Here is a 15,175-nt window from a genome sequence, read left to right as displayed (position 1 = left end):
ACTTCGAAATTCAATTTTTCACAGAGAGGCTATTGGGCACACTTCTCTGTGAAAGTTGAATTCAGAAGTGTGCCCAATAACCTCTCTGTGAAAAGTTGAACTTAGAAGTGTGCCCAATAGCCTCTCTGTGAAAAGTGAATTTAGAAGTGTGCCCAATAGCCTCTCCGTGAAAGTTGAATTTAGAAGTGTGCTCAATAGCCTCTCTGTGAAAAGTTGAATTTAGAAGTGTGCCCAATAGCCTCTCTGTGAAAAGTTGAACTTAGAGGCTATTGGGCACACTTCTAAATTCAACTTTTCACAGAGAGGCTATTGGGCACACTTCTCTGTGAAAGTTGAATTCAGAAGTGTGCCCAATAACCTCTCTGTGAAAAGTTGAATTTAGAAGCTGGCCCAATAGCCTCTGTGAATTTAGAATTGTGCCCGATAGCCTCCCTCCGAATAGCCTCTCTGTGAATTTAGAAATGTCTGAAAGGGCATGTAATCCCATCATATCTCACCAACACGCTTACTCTCTCCTTACACCACCACTCAACTAGAACACAGAGATAACTATGACACCATTCGGTATAACTGTTCTCATAGCAACATTTGCCGCTCACTCCACATCACTCTAAAGTAATCACTGCTGGTTACACACCCCCCAGCGAGGCGTTCTCCTCAGGCCTAACGCAGCCACATCCGTTCTGGATAAATCCTGCCAGAACGAACACATACTCCTGACCTCTCAACCACCAAACCTACTGCTAGAATGCAGCTATTACACTGATACCGCATGAGCTGTACACATACCCGGTGCTCACACGCACCTTTTGACCCTCTACTCTCTCTACTGATATGAACTTCGGTTCCCAAGGGCGTTCAACCTACCAGCGCCTTCAGACCATACCAATGGTATATAAGGCGCTATATAAATGCAAAACAACATAACCGTCCGTGCCAGTCAGGGCCTGGAAGGAATCGGGAGGTACCCCCACCTTCATGCCCCTCTATAAACAATGTTGCAGCCTCCTGTGCAAGTCTTGCTCGTCAAATACCTCTGCATCTGCCCTTCTGTGCTCCCTCCCACTTGACTAGCCTGGTTGAGCCTGCACCCACTTAGCCCTTCCAGCCCGTTCCTCGCACTTAGCAGTTCCACCCCTCCACCCCCCTCTCCTCTACCATGCACTTCTATTACTGCACTTGCACGATCCGAATGTCATAAGGCCTAGTAGGACCATTTTTGTTTGGTCATTGTGTCCCTCACACACAAAACCCGCCCCCCCGCCTTGTTACGCCTTGAAACATTGTGTATAGGCGCATTATGAAAATCCAATAGCCTGGAATCCTTAAAGTGGCTCCCAATTGAACAGTGAATAGCCCAGAAATTGTTGAGACTTACCCATATGATCCTGCACAACCCGGGCCCAGACTATTTAACGAGCTGCTCAGCCCGTACACACCTCAAATATCGCCAATTTTCTCCAGCATTTGGCTAATTAATAGCAAAAGACAAGTGCAGTAGGGCAAAACTGATGACCAAAGCTTTGAAATTGTAGAATAACCTCTCACCGAAACACGTGAACTACAAACATTTTAAAAGAGGAAATTACGGCTTCTGGGCAAAGGAAATGTCAACCAAATACCAGAAGCAGCCCAGAAACCTAATTTCTAGAGACATGTAAGAAATGCTGTTCCACACAAGATGTATAGATGTACAATATGCTCCAAGAATCCACCATGTGATGAAATACACCATGTTATTTTATGTTGGTTATAATGGAATAGAATATCCCTGAAGGTCACTGGGGTGCGAGTCATCGGTATGATACAACCGTTTGTCCTGCATTTCCCTTACATCTTACCCACTAGCATTTGCGCTTTGAAATGGCTAATTCGCAATGTAGCAAGTTACAAAATTCCAATTAATGTTTTTATAAAACAATGTTACAAACACAAAATTATAATATACATGTTGGAACATTGCCTCCTGATCCCTAAAGCCACTTCAGCAATCTGGAATAAACAATTGAGTGTGCAGAGGAAATATACAAGTGCACCAACTCACTTGCGAAAACAACTGTTGACAGCTGAGCAGAAACAAGCTAAGGGGGCACTCGGTACAGCGGGCAATAACAGATTATATTGTTTCCCTTTAATATCCCAATGCTTGCACCCCCCTTTTTCATCACACACACACACACAAATAAACCTTTCCTTTGTGTCTTAAGCATACAGACATGAGATAATAAAGACGCTACTAGAAAAAGCAGAGTAAAGCACACCTTCTTTTGTGTCCAATTATTGGTTTGCAACAAATACTAATAAAACATCTTTGATCTTAAATTTGAACCTGACCGTTTAGCCACAGACATGTGTGAAAAGAGCCGACTTACTTGGCAGCATGTTTGAGAATCTGAAGTCCATAAAGACTGAACGAAGTATCGGTAGTCTTCACAAGCCTCAGTGCACAGTCAACTGCATGTTGACCCTTCCCTTTGAAATTATCCAAGACCTAATGGAACAAATGAAATGTTATAAATACTACAGACAACTCAGACTCCCAGTCCAGAAACGATTTCGTAAATATTAACAAAACAGCTTTGTTTGGAATGACTCCCCATTAGAGAGGCCACTCAATGTAATTAATTAGAGTGCACTTTTGCCAAAGTCCTGAACATACAGCAGGTATGATATAAAAACAGTGGGATATTGGGAAAACATTGCAGGGAATCTGTGGCAAGACAATTTAGGACCTAATAAAGGATTGTTAAGAAAAGAGCATGAGATAAAAGGGACAAAGGGGCACCAGGAGGAGGCACAAATAGGCTGTGGCGAGACTAGGCTATGGAGGGAAGAGGAGTGAAGTGCTAGACAAGGAAAATAAAGTAGCAGGAATAAAGGGATGGGCGGCAGATGGGATAGCAAATGCAAGAATGAGACAAATGACTTATACATACTGTATTAGTGCTAGAGTGGGCGGTGTTTAACCAATCCTGGGAGACCGTCCCCACATCCCAAATGTCTTACTTCTGTTTATATATTTCACTCTAAGGAACCACCCCAGTTCTTCTAGTGAAATGAGGTGGCAGAACCATTATTCATGTACCTTTTCAATGTTACCAAGGGAGATGAGCATATATTTCATGGAACCTTGCAACTTCAGTGAATGGGCCAAACCCACTACTCAGTTATTTCGAGAGAGGACATTCTTACAACAGAGGCAAGAGTCATTGGAAGGCTCCACCCAACCCACCTTCCTGCCATAACAGCAAAGCACAAAACTCCAAAGGAGAGCAGTAGGTCAATGTACAAGGGAACAGTAAAAATTCTACAACATAATGTACAGGTGGTTTAGATCTCAGCACAAGGACTTATTCGGGATGCCTGCATTGCTAAACCACACACCAGGTCAGACCTCCTTTAACTAGACCAAATTGTGAGCATAAACAACAAAACTTTAGAAGTCACGCTTGGTTCCATCATCCTCCCCACCCCCAATAATGTATGAAGTCCCAAGGCCACATAGGTGATGAATCAAGAAGGCCATGACATCTTAATAATCAGGCTTCGACTTTCTTTCAGACTTGATGGGCAGAAATCAATTGATGACCAAGACATTCGGACCAAGCGGGACAGAGGCAAGATGTCTCTGTGAGTGCCTCAGTGTGAAATCAAAGGATTATCTGACCGATGCCCGAGGGAGACAGAACATCGATCATACTCCCGCCGGCAGCGGAATGGATGGGTAATACGCCAAACCCACAGGTTCATCTGAAGCGATGCAGGAACTCCAGTAATCTGTCGCAATCCGGACCAGTGCTGACTCGCCTAGTTGGCGCCCGTGGAACAGGCTTGAAAGCAGAGGAGAATGAATCACGCGTTGACCGGGTGGGGATGCACAAAACTCTGGGTACTGGCTGGTTGGTGCTCGTCTGATTGTTCCTATCAGCCTGGTTGTGTGCAGTCATGGGCCTGTGCTTCCAAAGCAGGGCTCGGTGTGCAGGAGCAGAGTGCACTGAAGGAGTGGTGCGTAGTTGTCTGCATTGTCTCGCCAGGGACGCAGGCAGTTGCGTAGTCGGCAGGGTGAGGGAGTAACAACTTGATAACCAGATTAGGATTGGCTGATACGTGGCTACAGGCGGTGTTCCCAGTAAGCGAACAGAGCTGCCATGCTTCTTCGCTTGTTCCTGGCTGTTGGGGCATATCCATGCAATGGTAGGTGGAGGAGACCTTATTAGTCCCCTGTTGAATCACAGTAGATCGCTAGAGGGGCCCTGAACTGGTGGTTTTGATGGGTACATGAAGGTGACCACGTCTGTGGCACTAGCAGGACATGGGGCCACAAGGTAAACAAGGAAGGACTATAGATATTTCCACAATGCTACAACATAAGGCGACAACCAACAACATAAAAGAAGCACTACCTCACTCACACCTCATCAGCCCCTCTTCCACTACCCCCTCAATTCCCCACTACAACACCCTCCCCACCTATGTGCCACCAGTATTTCCAGCACTGCCCCATATATAAAATGAGCATTTTCACTGCAGGGGTAATAACAAAATAGCGGTTGCTCCAATTGATATAGATGCTTGCCATCATTACTCAGCCAGACTCTGTCACAAGCAGTTAATGCAGGTACCTGGGTCTTGGAAGGTTGGCAGTTCAAGGTCATCCTGAGAAGGCAGAATACCAGAAGCATAATGATGTTAATTTAATTCATAACTGTTGGCAGATTAGGTTGTCGCCCTTTCTTTTCCCCAAAACCGGGACGGGTCTGTAAATTAAAAAAAACTGTAGGGACAGGGGGTAAAGAGGGGCCAATTCCAGGACTGTCCTGGCAAAACAGAGACCATACTGCAACAGCAAGATAAGGGAAAGAAATCTGAGCCGGTGGTGGCCATGGGGAGTGCCTCTTCAGGTGGGAAGCAGGACTTGGGGTCGCCAGCTACCAAGCTGATCTGCAGAATCCGCTCTCTCGACCTAAATGATGGCACTTGGACGAGGCAGAACACTGCATAGATGAAGCAGCGTGCAAGCAATCATATGAGACGACGGAACTCACTAAATGCCTGGAAGAATAAGAAGCAAAAAGTAAAAAACTTCAATACAAAGAAGACAGAGCAGAAAATCATTCCCGTAGGAACATAAAATTAACAGGAATCCAGGGGTCAGTGCCCGATAGCGAATCAAAAGTCTATGTCCAAGAGTTGTTTAGATCACTGCTCGAATTGGAAGACTGAGCGGAGGTGGCGCTTGACCGGACTCGCAGGTTGAGATATGATCTGTTCAAACCTTATATCCCCCTGATGCACTCACTAGAGTGCACTATTACTCCTTGAAGAAAAGAATCATGGAGTTTGTCAGCAATAGGCTTTCAAGTTAACACAATACACGGTTCCAGTATCTTGGCTCAACCACCCTTAAGAAAAGAAAGTCCTTGTGTCCATTACGGCTTAGCTAAGCAAAAGGAAAATTCCATAAATTCCACCAAACTCAAACGCCATAAAACCATACCTATCCAAACAATTGTCCATCAATAGCTAGAGCAACCACTGGAGCCAAACTAGACTATTGCAATGCCCTTCTGCAGGCACATCCGCAGAAACCTTAAACAGGCTACAAAGCACGCAGAACAATGCTCTTCATGCCGCCCTAAGCATATCAAAAAGTGAGCACATCTCCCAGGCCAGGCAGGGGTATACACTGTCACCCATGCTCTATATACTGCCATGGAACCCTTGGCTGTGTACCTTAGGCAGGAATACCGAGGTGGGGGTGGTAGTGGCAGGGAGGACCCATCTTGTCTAATAAGTGGATGACGTACTTTGTATGTGTGCGAGTCAGAACATAATCTGCCTATTTTGTTAGAGGTTATGGATAATTTTGCTAAATTGTCAGGGATATCTTTCAATAGACTCAAGTCACGCTTATTCCCGCTATCTGGATTATGCACTATGACCCTCTCGACCTACCGGACCTGGGATTACAATGGGAATTTAAATCTTTTAGATATCTGGGGATAAATGTTGCGCACACTCCGGAGGAAACGCACGCTAACAACAATGTCCATGAGCTTCTGGGAGAAACTGCCACTGTGTCTAATGGGTAGAATTGCCTTGGTCAAAAAGATGGGGCGGATGGGTTTCCGGTGAAATTCAACAGGGATTCAACAGGGGTTATGCAGACCACCTGCTGCCGGCTAGCCTCCAGGAGTCCATCATAGTGCAGATACCTAAGCCAGGCAAGCCACTGCTTGAGTGCGGCTCGTATAGACCACTTTCAATGATCAATCAAGAGTGTAAAGTTCATGCCACGCTGCTGGCGAACAGATTGCGGCGAGTGATTCACACCCAAACCAAATAGGTTATGTTGCTGCAAGGAACACATCTTGGAAGTTGCAGAGGTTGCATCATGTAATAAACAGGACGGGGGTGTTGAGGGGAAGAGACGAGGCGGTGTATGCCGTTGCCGCCTTGCTAGACGCGATAAAGGCGTTGGACTCTGTGAGGTGGGATTGGTTACATGCTGTGCTGCAACGCTTCAGGAAAGGGCCGCGCTTTGCGCAGTGAGTGCAATTGTTATACAACAAACCATTGCCCGAGTGAGAACCGGGAGGCACATCTCAGAAGCATGGGAATTGGGTATGATACGATATATTTTATTTATATTGCGCTCATACACAAGTGTTTCAGAGTGCGACCAGGCAAAGGGAGGGGCACAGGGGAGAACAAAAAACTATCTTACTAGGCACAGTGACATTGAGAATGCTCAAGTGTGTGGGAAAGAGAAAAAGGGGAAGTGTGTGAAAGGGGGGGAGGTGGAAAGTGCGGAACAGAGGAGAGAATAGAATAAATAAAAAGTCAAATAAATAAAGGTGGTAGTGCAGCCAGCAAGTGGCAAGTGCTAGGTTGAGCAGATAGGGTATATCTGAATAAGTGCAGAATAGAAGTGGATGGGGCACACAATGGGTACAGATACAGACCCCAGTGCAAGGGGTGGCCCGGAAGCAAGTGCAGGAGGGTGGCCTGGTGAGCAGGTAGCAGCGCCCGAAGGACTGAGGGTGGCCAGGTGCACGGTGCCGAGAGAGAAAACAGATCAGCAGGGGAGAAAAGGGCAAAGGCAGAAGTGAAGAGTAAGGTCTTGAGGTGCTTCCAGAACCGGAGATGGTTCTCCTCAAGTTTCAAGGTGGCAGGGAGGCTGTTCCAAAGGGAGGCCCCAGCCGAAAACAGATATACCCCCAGCTCGTTTCTTTGTAAAACGACTGACACTGAGGGAGTTAGAAGTAGAGGAGCGAAGGGCTCGAGAGGGGAGGTATTTGCGGAGGGATAGTTGAAGGTATTTTGGACCAAGGCCCCAGAAAGCCTTGTGGACAATGTAGAGGGTTTTAAACGTAATCCTTGCATCCACTGGGAACCAATGAAGGGATTTCAAAGCTGAAGAGATACGATCCCAGGGTTTGAGGCCAAGGACAAGTCTTGCAGTCCTGTTCTGTATTAGTTGTAAAGGGCGGAGAGTGGAGGCAGGTAGATTTAGAAAGAGGCTGTTACAGTAGTCCAACCTAGAGAGAATTAGAGCTTGGAGACAGTAAGCTTCTGAGGGAAGGAGAGGAGGTGCAGTAGGAATTTTGACTTTTTAGAGATGTCCGATGTGTGCGGAGAAGGAAAGTGTGGAGTCAAAGATGACCCCAAGGTTCTTGGCCTCGGAGGTAGGGGGCAGGAGGAGGGCCAAGGGGGGCCGGCCACAAGATGTCTTAGGAGGTTGGTGGCAGTCTTGGGATAGGGGAGGGGGAAAGGAATGGTGAAGGTGTACCAATGAGGAGGATCTCAGTCTTGGTGGCATTTAGACAGAGATCGTTGGCGGCACACCAATTTTTAATGGCAATTAGGATATCAGAGATGAGGGAAGGAGAGGAGGTGGCTGAAGGAAGCCTGAAAATGAGTTGGTGTCATCAGCATAGCACTGGAAATTAGAGCAGAAGGAAATTCAGTAGGCGAGAGTTGCCAGGTATTGGTTGAAAAGCCAGGGCGAGAGATCAGACGCCTGGGGAACACCAAAGGTAGAAAGGGAGATAGTAAGGACCCAGGTTGCACCTAGGAGGGTCGATCAGAGATGGAGAGATGATCACTCCAGGAGAGAGGAGTGGTGAGGGGAACAGAGAGGGGGAGGCCAGAGGAGATCAAGACATCAAAAGGGTATCAAGCAGGGGTGCCAGCTCTCCCCCATGCTGTTCATCCCGGCGTTGGAACCCCTGGCGGCATTCCTCAGAAAGGTTTCAGGAAGGCTGGCATAGTGGTAGGGGGAAGCATGCATATGGTCTCGCTATATGCAGACAATATGTTGCTCTACATGCAAAATCCGGAAGACAACTTGCCAAACATCATAACTGTGCTGGATGACTTTGCACAACTTTCTGGCATAACCATCAGTAAAGAGAAGTCGAGACCGTTTCCACGTGCGGGCCTGACGGGGCTGGAACTAAAGCACTTACCGAATTTGGGGTTGCAGTGGACACCTTTCGGTATTTGGGAGAGGCTATATATCATGACCCTAAGAAGGAGCACGAAACTAACACGCAGAGGGCGCTTCGCGGATTCAAGAAATCTGACGTTCTGGCAGAAGCTCCCACTGTCAATGATGGGCCGAGTGGCGCTCTTCAAGATGGTGGTATTGCCGCGCCTACTGTACCATTTTGTAAAGATACCCTACGAGATCCCGGGGCAGTTCTTTCGCAATCTTGACTCAGTGATGAGGGGATTTATCTGGGGAGGTAAAAGGTGTTGAATTTCGCTGGCCACTCTGACAAGGACTACAAAGAAAGGGGAATCAAAATGCCATATTGCAAAACATATTACCTCGCTGGTCAATTGCAGTTCATTACGACTTGGCTGACAGACAAAGCCTCATTTGACAAGCGGTTGCTGCAGGATGAGGTTGATCATATTATATGAAGGAAGTGCTCTGGGTGGAGAGCACTGAGCTGGAGGAAGACACCTGTACTAGTGACACTAGGACGAAAACTGCAGCGTAAACTGTGGAGGATGGTGGGCAGACAAGACCCATATACCTCTGATGGCAATCTGCGGGAGGACCCGAGAGGAGTTTTGTAGCATTAGACTTCACTGGCAACCAAGTGGGCCGATTACTTTGGGGTACCTGTACCAAGAAGGCGTACTGCTGGGTTTCTCCAACCTGACTGAGCAGTACAATATTTCAAAAGGACCTTTTTTGACATATCAGAGGGTGATTAAAATGCTTGCAGCCGATGGCTGGGAATAAAGAAGGGAATTGTAAATGATGACATGCGGGACTCTCTTTATGACTTAATGGAGGGAGGCCATGTGATCTCCAGGCACTATGAATTAATATTGGACTTGCTTAGTAGACCAGAACTCCAAGCCAGAGCCAAGTGGGAGAAGGACTTAGAACGTGCCTTCACAGATGGAGTATGGGCCAGAGTGTTGCTGTATACATGTAACTTATCCAGGAATGCCAGATTTAAACTAATACAGCTACAGGTTACATATGACCCCACGTCATTTCACATTTCCCGCGAGCGCAGAGGTGTCCAAGATGCGCAAGTGAGTCGGCAGATATACTGCACGTTTTGTCACAGCCGGTGGCACACATTGCTAAAATGGAAGACCTCATCTGTATCTTGGCCAAGCGCAGGATTGCATTGGCTTGGAAATCAGCGAAGGACTCCAGGGAGAGGCATGGTGGAGGGACTTGAGAAAATGGGTGGAGACAGAGGCAGTGTTGTGGCATAGGGCAGTGTACAGGGGACAGAGGGAGGTCAGCAATGTCGTCACAGTGTGGAATGCACTAGTTGAAATGATGTTTGCGCCCGCTGATGATATGCCCCCATGAAGCAGAAAGCAGCTGCGGAGCAATGTACACAGAGTAGAGGATGATATAGAGCTGGAGGAGAGTTGGGAGCAATGAGATGAAAGGAAGGCTGGGGGAGGCGAGAGAATTGTGCATGGTTTGTTACCTTTGTTTACAAGTTGGGGGGCTCAGTACGGCTGAGTGCAAATATGTTCACAGGGGATGTGGCGGACTTGGAAGGGAGCACTAGAAGCACGCAACAAGGACTTGAAGATAGAACTTGAGCAAAGACAATGATGGGAAACTGAATGGACATGCAATTATGGAAGATACATTACGCGCGAGGTGCGATTACTTGAAATATCAATGAAAAGATTTTTTTTTTTATTCAAAAAAGGAAAGAACGCAAGTGTGAAAGCATTATAGGAAGGTGGGACATGAGCAAGACCACCATAAAGTGCACTTTACAGATAAATGCAGTGTGGCAAGGCCAAAGATTGGCAAGGGGTGTGTGACACTTTGGGACAGAGCCAAAAGGCTAATCACAAGAAGCAAAAAGGAGTATGAATACTGCACATAAGCCAAGAGGCCCCCCCAAGTGAGACTACAAGAACACAGTTCTGTACACAGGGACAAGCCTGTGATCCTGGTTGTGCGACCTCTGATGGGTGACCCTTGTGGTCTGACAACAGCTTGTAACTGTGTGAATCCAAAGACATTGTGAAAAGTAAAGTCTTGGGGAAGAGCACCCTGAGAATTAAGGAATTGTGAAAACTTGTTTTGAGAACGAAGCCTGAAGACCCTTTTGCTTTAAACTTGGGGAAGTTGGAGCTGAAGAAGAAACTAAGAGCTGGAAGAAGCTCAGAACTTTATGTTGATCACCAGTACTTTCATTATTGACATCCCTACATATTGTTTAGTTTTAGTGGAGAGTGCAAGGATAGGTTTTGGACATAGACTTAAGTTGAACTCTTTTGACTCAGACTTTAGGTAGGGAAATCCCACCTTAGCATAGGGCAAGTTAGGTCTTCAACCATCCTGACATTTACATTAATAAACACCTTTAGTTTGAACTTTAAGTCCGTTGACTGTGTCTTACAGAATGCCTTCACAAATAGTGTCAGAAATGGGATGTGGCTCAACCGATGCAAGCTCACTCCACCACCATCTATATTCGCATTTTAAAATAGCAAAAAATAGTATAACCTATCTTGGGGTGAGACTGTCAGACAAGGTGGAACTTCTATATAAAGGAAATGTTCCAGATATGACAAAAAGAGCTCAGGAAGACTAATGGATGGACCCCCCTCCCCTTTGTATCTTGTGGCTAGGCCGCATAACTACAGTCAAAAGGGTAACCTTACCTAGACTTATGTACCTCTTCCAAGCACTACCAATTAAGGTCCACAGCTTTCATTTAAAACAATAAATTGATATTGACATTTATATGGCAGAACAAACACCCTAGAATCACCATTGAAGCGCTAATGGCACCCAAACTCAGAGGGGGCCTAGGTTTACCTAACCTGAATAGGGACTACGAGGAGGCACAATTAATAGTAATCCGTGAATGGTTTCCTCAAAGTAGAGACAAAATATGGGCACAAATGGACAGAGCTGCTGCTGGGACTCCATTAGTGGGTCTTTTGTGGTTACCCCGAAAAGAGAGACCCTAAGGGCCCGACGGAGCATGGTAATTAGGACAACCTGTGACATTTGGGACCGGTGGTTCGAGAATGGGTAGCTCTCCACACATCAAGCCCCCTTTACTCATATATTTGAAAACCCTCAATTCACCCCTGGATGGATAAGGGGAAATTTAAACAATGGCGTTCTTGTGGATGTATAAAAATTGGTGACTTGTTATGGGATGGGGAGGTGGAGTCATTTGAAGAGTGTAAGAAACGCTTAGGCTTGAAAGAAACAGAACGCTTAGAATATAAATCAACTGAGACATTGGCTGATGCAATCCACAATAAGAAGCACTGCCCAAAGACCTCCGACGACACAATATGAAAAATGTATAACCACGTAAATGGGGGATAAGCAACTAGTATCGAAATTGTACTCAATACTACAAGACTTAAGCCCTGAGAAAACTTGGACATATTTAACTGCTTGGGAGAGAATGTTAGGTAAATATATCTCGAGGAACCAATGGGAAGAATTATGAAAAAACATTCGGAAATTAACTAAGTCAATACAACTCAGGGTGGCATGGTACAAGATGGTAAAATGGCACTATACACAGGGGTGTGCAAAGATAGGTGACTGGAGGCACATATGGTGGAACTGTCCAAAGGATCTTGGACAGACGTTAAAAATCAGATTCAAAATATGTTCCCTGGGTTGGGAGGACTCCCAAACTCAGATTTGCATCCTCTCTCTAAATCGCTGGAGAGTCATGATGGAATGACCGATTTCAGCCTGGTTAGTAAATGCCAGTAAATGGAAACACTCCAATCCCCCAACATTGGTAAATTGGATCTATAACATGTGGGATATCTTGGCTATGTAATGGCTTACCCATCTTATACAAGGGGACGGTGTTACGCTCACCTGGTCTCTGCGGGGACGTTGGGGCACGGTTGGAGCCCTCCCTGGACTTGGCTCCCTTGGATCAGGCTTCTTCCCCTGCTCCTGTAGTGTGGGCTGCGTTGGTTGCTCGCACTGCCCCTGAGAGAATACGAAAGGCCGTGAGAATGCTGTGGTTGGGCTGTGATTTCCATCGAACCCTTCTTCCCAGAATGAGGCGAGCATGCGTTTACCCATTTAGTTTCGCCTGTTTATTTATGAGGATGAACTCTCCGTCCTGCTTCTCATCTGCAGGGGCACCTTTAATTGACCTAGTTTCTTCACCGGTCCATGTGCGTGGCAGTCCAGACCGGCTGTGGCTGATCCATTTCTAAGGTAAGTGTTTTTCAATAAAGATTATTGTCCGTATCCTTTTGCAAGGTCTTTTTTCCGCGATTATTGTCCATAACCCTGGTAATGTCTTTCCTTCTCCCCAATAGGTGGTGAATGGCCCAGCGGAGCCGCGGTATTGGAAGCGAGTCCAAATGGCGGCCAGAGGAGTTTACGATGTCTCAAGTAGAAGGTAAGTTTGGTTCCAAGGTCAAGCGCGAGAAATGTGAAGCACGCAACCTTAGCGGGCGGACAGACAGATGGATTTGCGAGGATGCTGGACGAGAAGAGCTCCTGCGTAGCTTAGACGCCCGGAACAGGTAAGGATGCGCTCCGACTGCGATGACTGCTGGAATCAGGTAAGATGCGCTCGGGCGATGGTATTGCTGGAGTCAGGTAAGCTGCGCTTCAAGCAATGGTATCGCTGAAATCAGGTATGAGCGCTCCAGGCGGCGGTGAGCGTTACACTGCTATAAACAGACTAACTCTTAAGCGCTTGCATAAGGGTGGGGCAGGCTTAAATAGCCTGGCCCGCCACGCCCCCTTTGTTCCGCCTTGTGGCCCCACCTTGCCACTCCCAGAGGATGCTGCATGTGCAGCCCAATGTTTTCCTATGGCCACGCCCGACCTGGATGCACATGGGGGCCCTGCAGAAGAGGAAATAATACGTGCACCAGAAATAAAGTGTGCAGAGCACACTTTCTCATGAGCCTGGCGCCAAAGGCACCAGGACTGGGTCCACCTGGACCCTTTGTGCGATGAAACTAGTGGTCCTTGCCCAGTTGCCATGACAGACGGGGGAACATTTAGAATTGACTGGGGAAAAAAATGCTAGACTATTTGAAAAGTGACTTTCTGCTACAATGGTGCCCGCAAAACATCTGCATTTTGTACATAATGTAAACCAACAAACTATGTCGATATTCAATTAAGAAATTGTTTAATGTATATACGACTACTGCGACCAACGGGCAGAGGGGCAGGAATGGAGTGAATGCTTTTGATTTGTGTGGTTTAAGAAAAATGTCAATAGAAATATAAAAAATAAAAATACAAAAAAATACATTCCACACATGCCCAGGGATCGAAATTAAGATTGGATAAGCAGAGGCTAAAAGCAGCTCCTGGGTATCCAGCATTAACATGTGAGAAGGAGCAATCACTGGGAACAAGGAGATAGTATACAGCATTCCGCAAATTTAACTTCCACATAAGATGCACATTTTAAAAAAAATCCCATTATTTATGACCCCCTATGCTTTTTGTGTCATATAGATGTGTCCTAATGCTCATTTATAGATTGTCCCAAATGCAAAGATTAATTCACATAGGTGTGTTTTTTTCAGAAGAAGTTTGCCTGGGGAGCTAAAAGTAGTTTTTAGTAGCTGTTGGTTTCAAGCTAACCAACCTCTTCTAGGCTACAAGCAGGGGCCAAGTAAATTTTGAATTTTGCATGCTTAACCCTCTGGTCACAGGTTGGGAGATTTTCAGGGGGCAAGAGGGGAGCTGTGTTAGGCCCAGTTCCTGCAAGGTCCAGTGGGATTCATTAATTCTCAAGTATACAGCGGTAATTAGCCAGTTACATGCCAGTAATCTTAATTACTCCTAGTCTCAGTTCTTGCGACCTGCCTGTCCAGCCCTGGTGCGGAGTGAAAAAAGCCCATGTTGTGTTAAGGCGTATTTAACCGAAACGTTGTGTTGGCTGGGAGTGTTATTTTCTCAGTAAAGGGGGATGGGGCATGTATGGTATATTGAAAAGATGGAATGGATTCCTGATGGGGAGGTTGGGACCTCACAGTAAGTACTGCGATGAGGAAGAGGGTCGTGCAGGCAACTGTACATCTCACTGCATGTTGCACAGCTATGCACCTTTCCTGCAGGTCAAAGGTTTGAATCTCTGCCGGGTGGATCCGACCTTTAAGGTTGTTAACATGTACTCTCGACTAAACAGCGATTCTGCGTACATAGGCGTCCCTAAAGGTGAGCAATTGCCACCCCATTTGCTGTTTTGCGCTCCCTCCCCCTAATTGGTGGCCTGCCCCCCTCTGACAAAGAACTATTTTCAGGAGTTTTAAAGGTGCTCCTTTGCCCAGCCATCATGCACACCTTTGCAGGCCCCATTTGCTTAGCCTGTGTGCTTTCTTCTAGCCAGAAAGGGACACCACAGGAATTACTGGGCCATGAATATCACTATGGTGGATGCCATCACTGCTAAAAGCAGGATTCCTACAGGCTGGGCACATTGTTTTCCAAATGTGCAGCTTACACTTACATAGATAAAACAAATATCCAAATAATAAAGAATAATTCTTACAAAAGAACTTGAGTAATTTGTTCGCTCATGTGCCTGAAACTTACATTCACTAGTTTTCTTTAAAATGTGTCAGACTACCACACAAATACCCTGCAAATTTTGTGCCCCTTACTTTGTGTTTAACCACAAGATATATTTCTAAAGAGGTT

The 15,175-nt window shown here is 46.2% G+C and overlaps 1 protein-coding gene across 2 annotated transcripts in view; it reads right to left on the bottom strand.

Moving 5' to 3' along the window:
• The window catches only part of LOC138468319 (exportin-5-like), a 2,047,117-nt gene that overhangs the window by 1,962,758 nt on the left and 69,184 nt on the right, over positions 1–15,175 (bottom strand). For both annotated transcript variants that reach the window (XM_069608821.1, XM_069608822.1), the window contains exon 2: positions 2,373–2,491. In XM_069608821.1, the coding sequence (XP_069464922.1) occupies positions 2,373–2,491 (119 nt within the window). The remainder of the gene's footprint in view (positions 1–2,372; positions 2,492–15,175) is intronic.

The sequence above is a fragment of the Ambystoma mexicanum genome, chromosome 4q, assembly GCF_040938575.1.
Source record: "Ambystoma mexicanum isolate Mex_15411 chromosome 4q, UKY_AmexF1_1, whole genome shotgun sequence".
Classification (NCBI taxonomy): domain Eukaryota; kingdom Metazoa; phylum Chordata; class Amphibia; order Caudata; family Ambystomatidae; genus Ambystoma; species Ambystoma mexicanum.
This window is presented reverse-complemented; position numbering and strand designations above follow the sequence as displayed.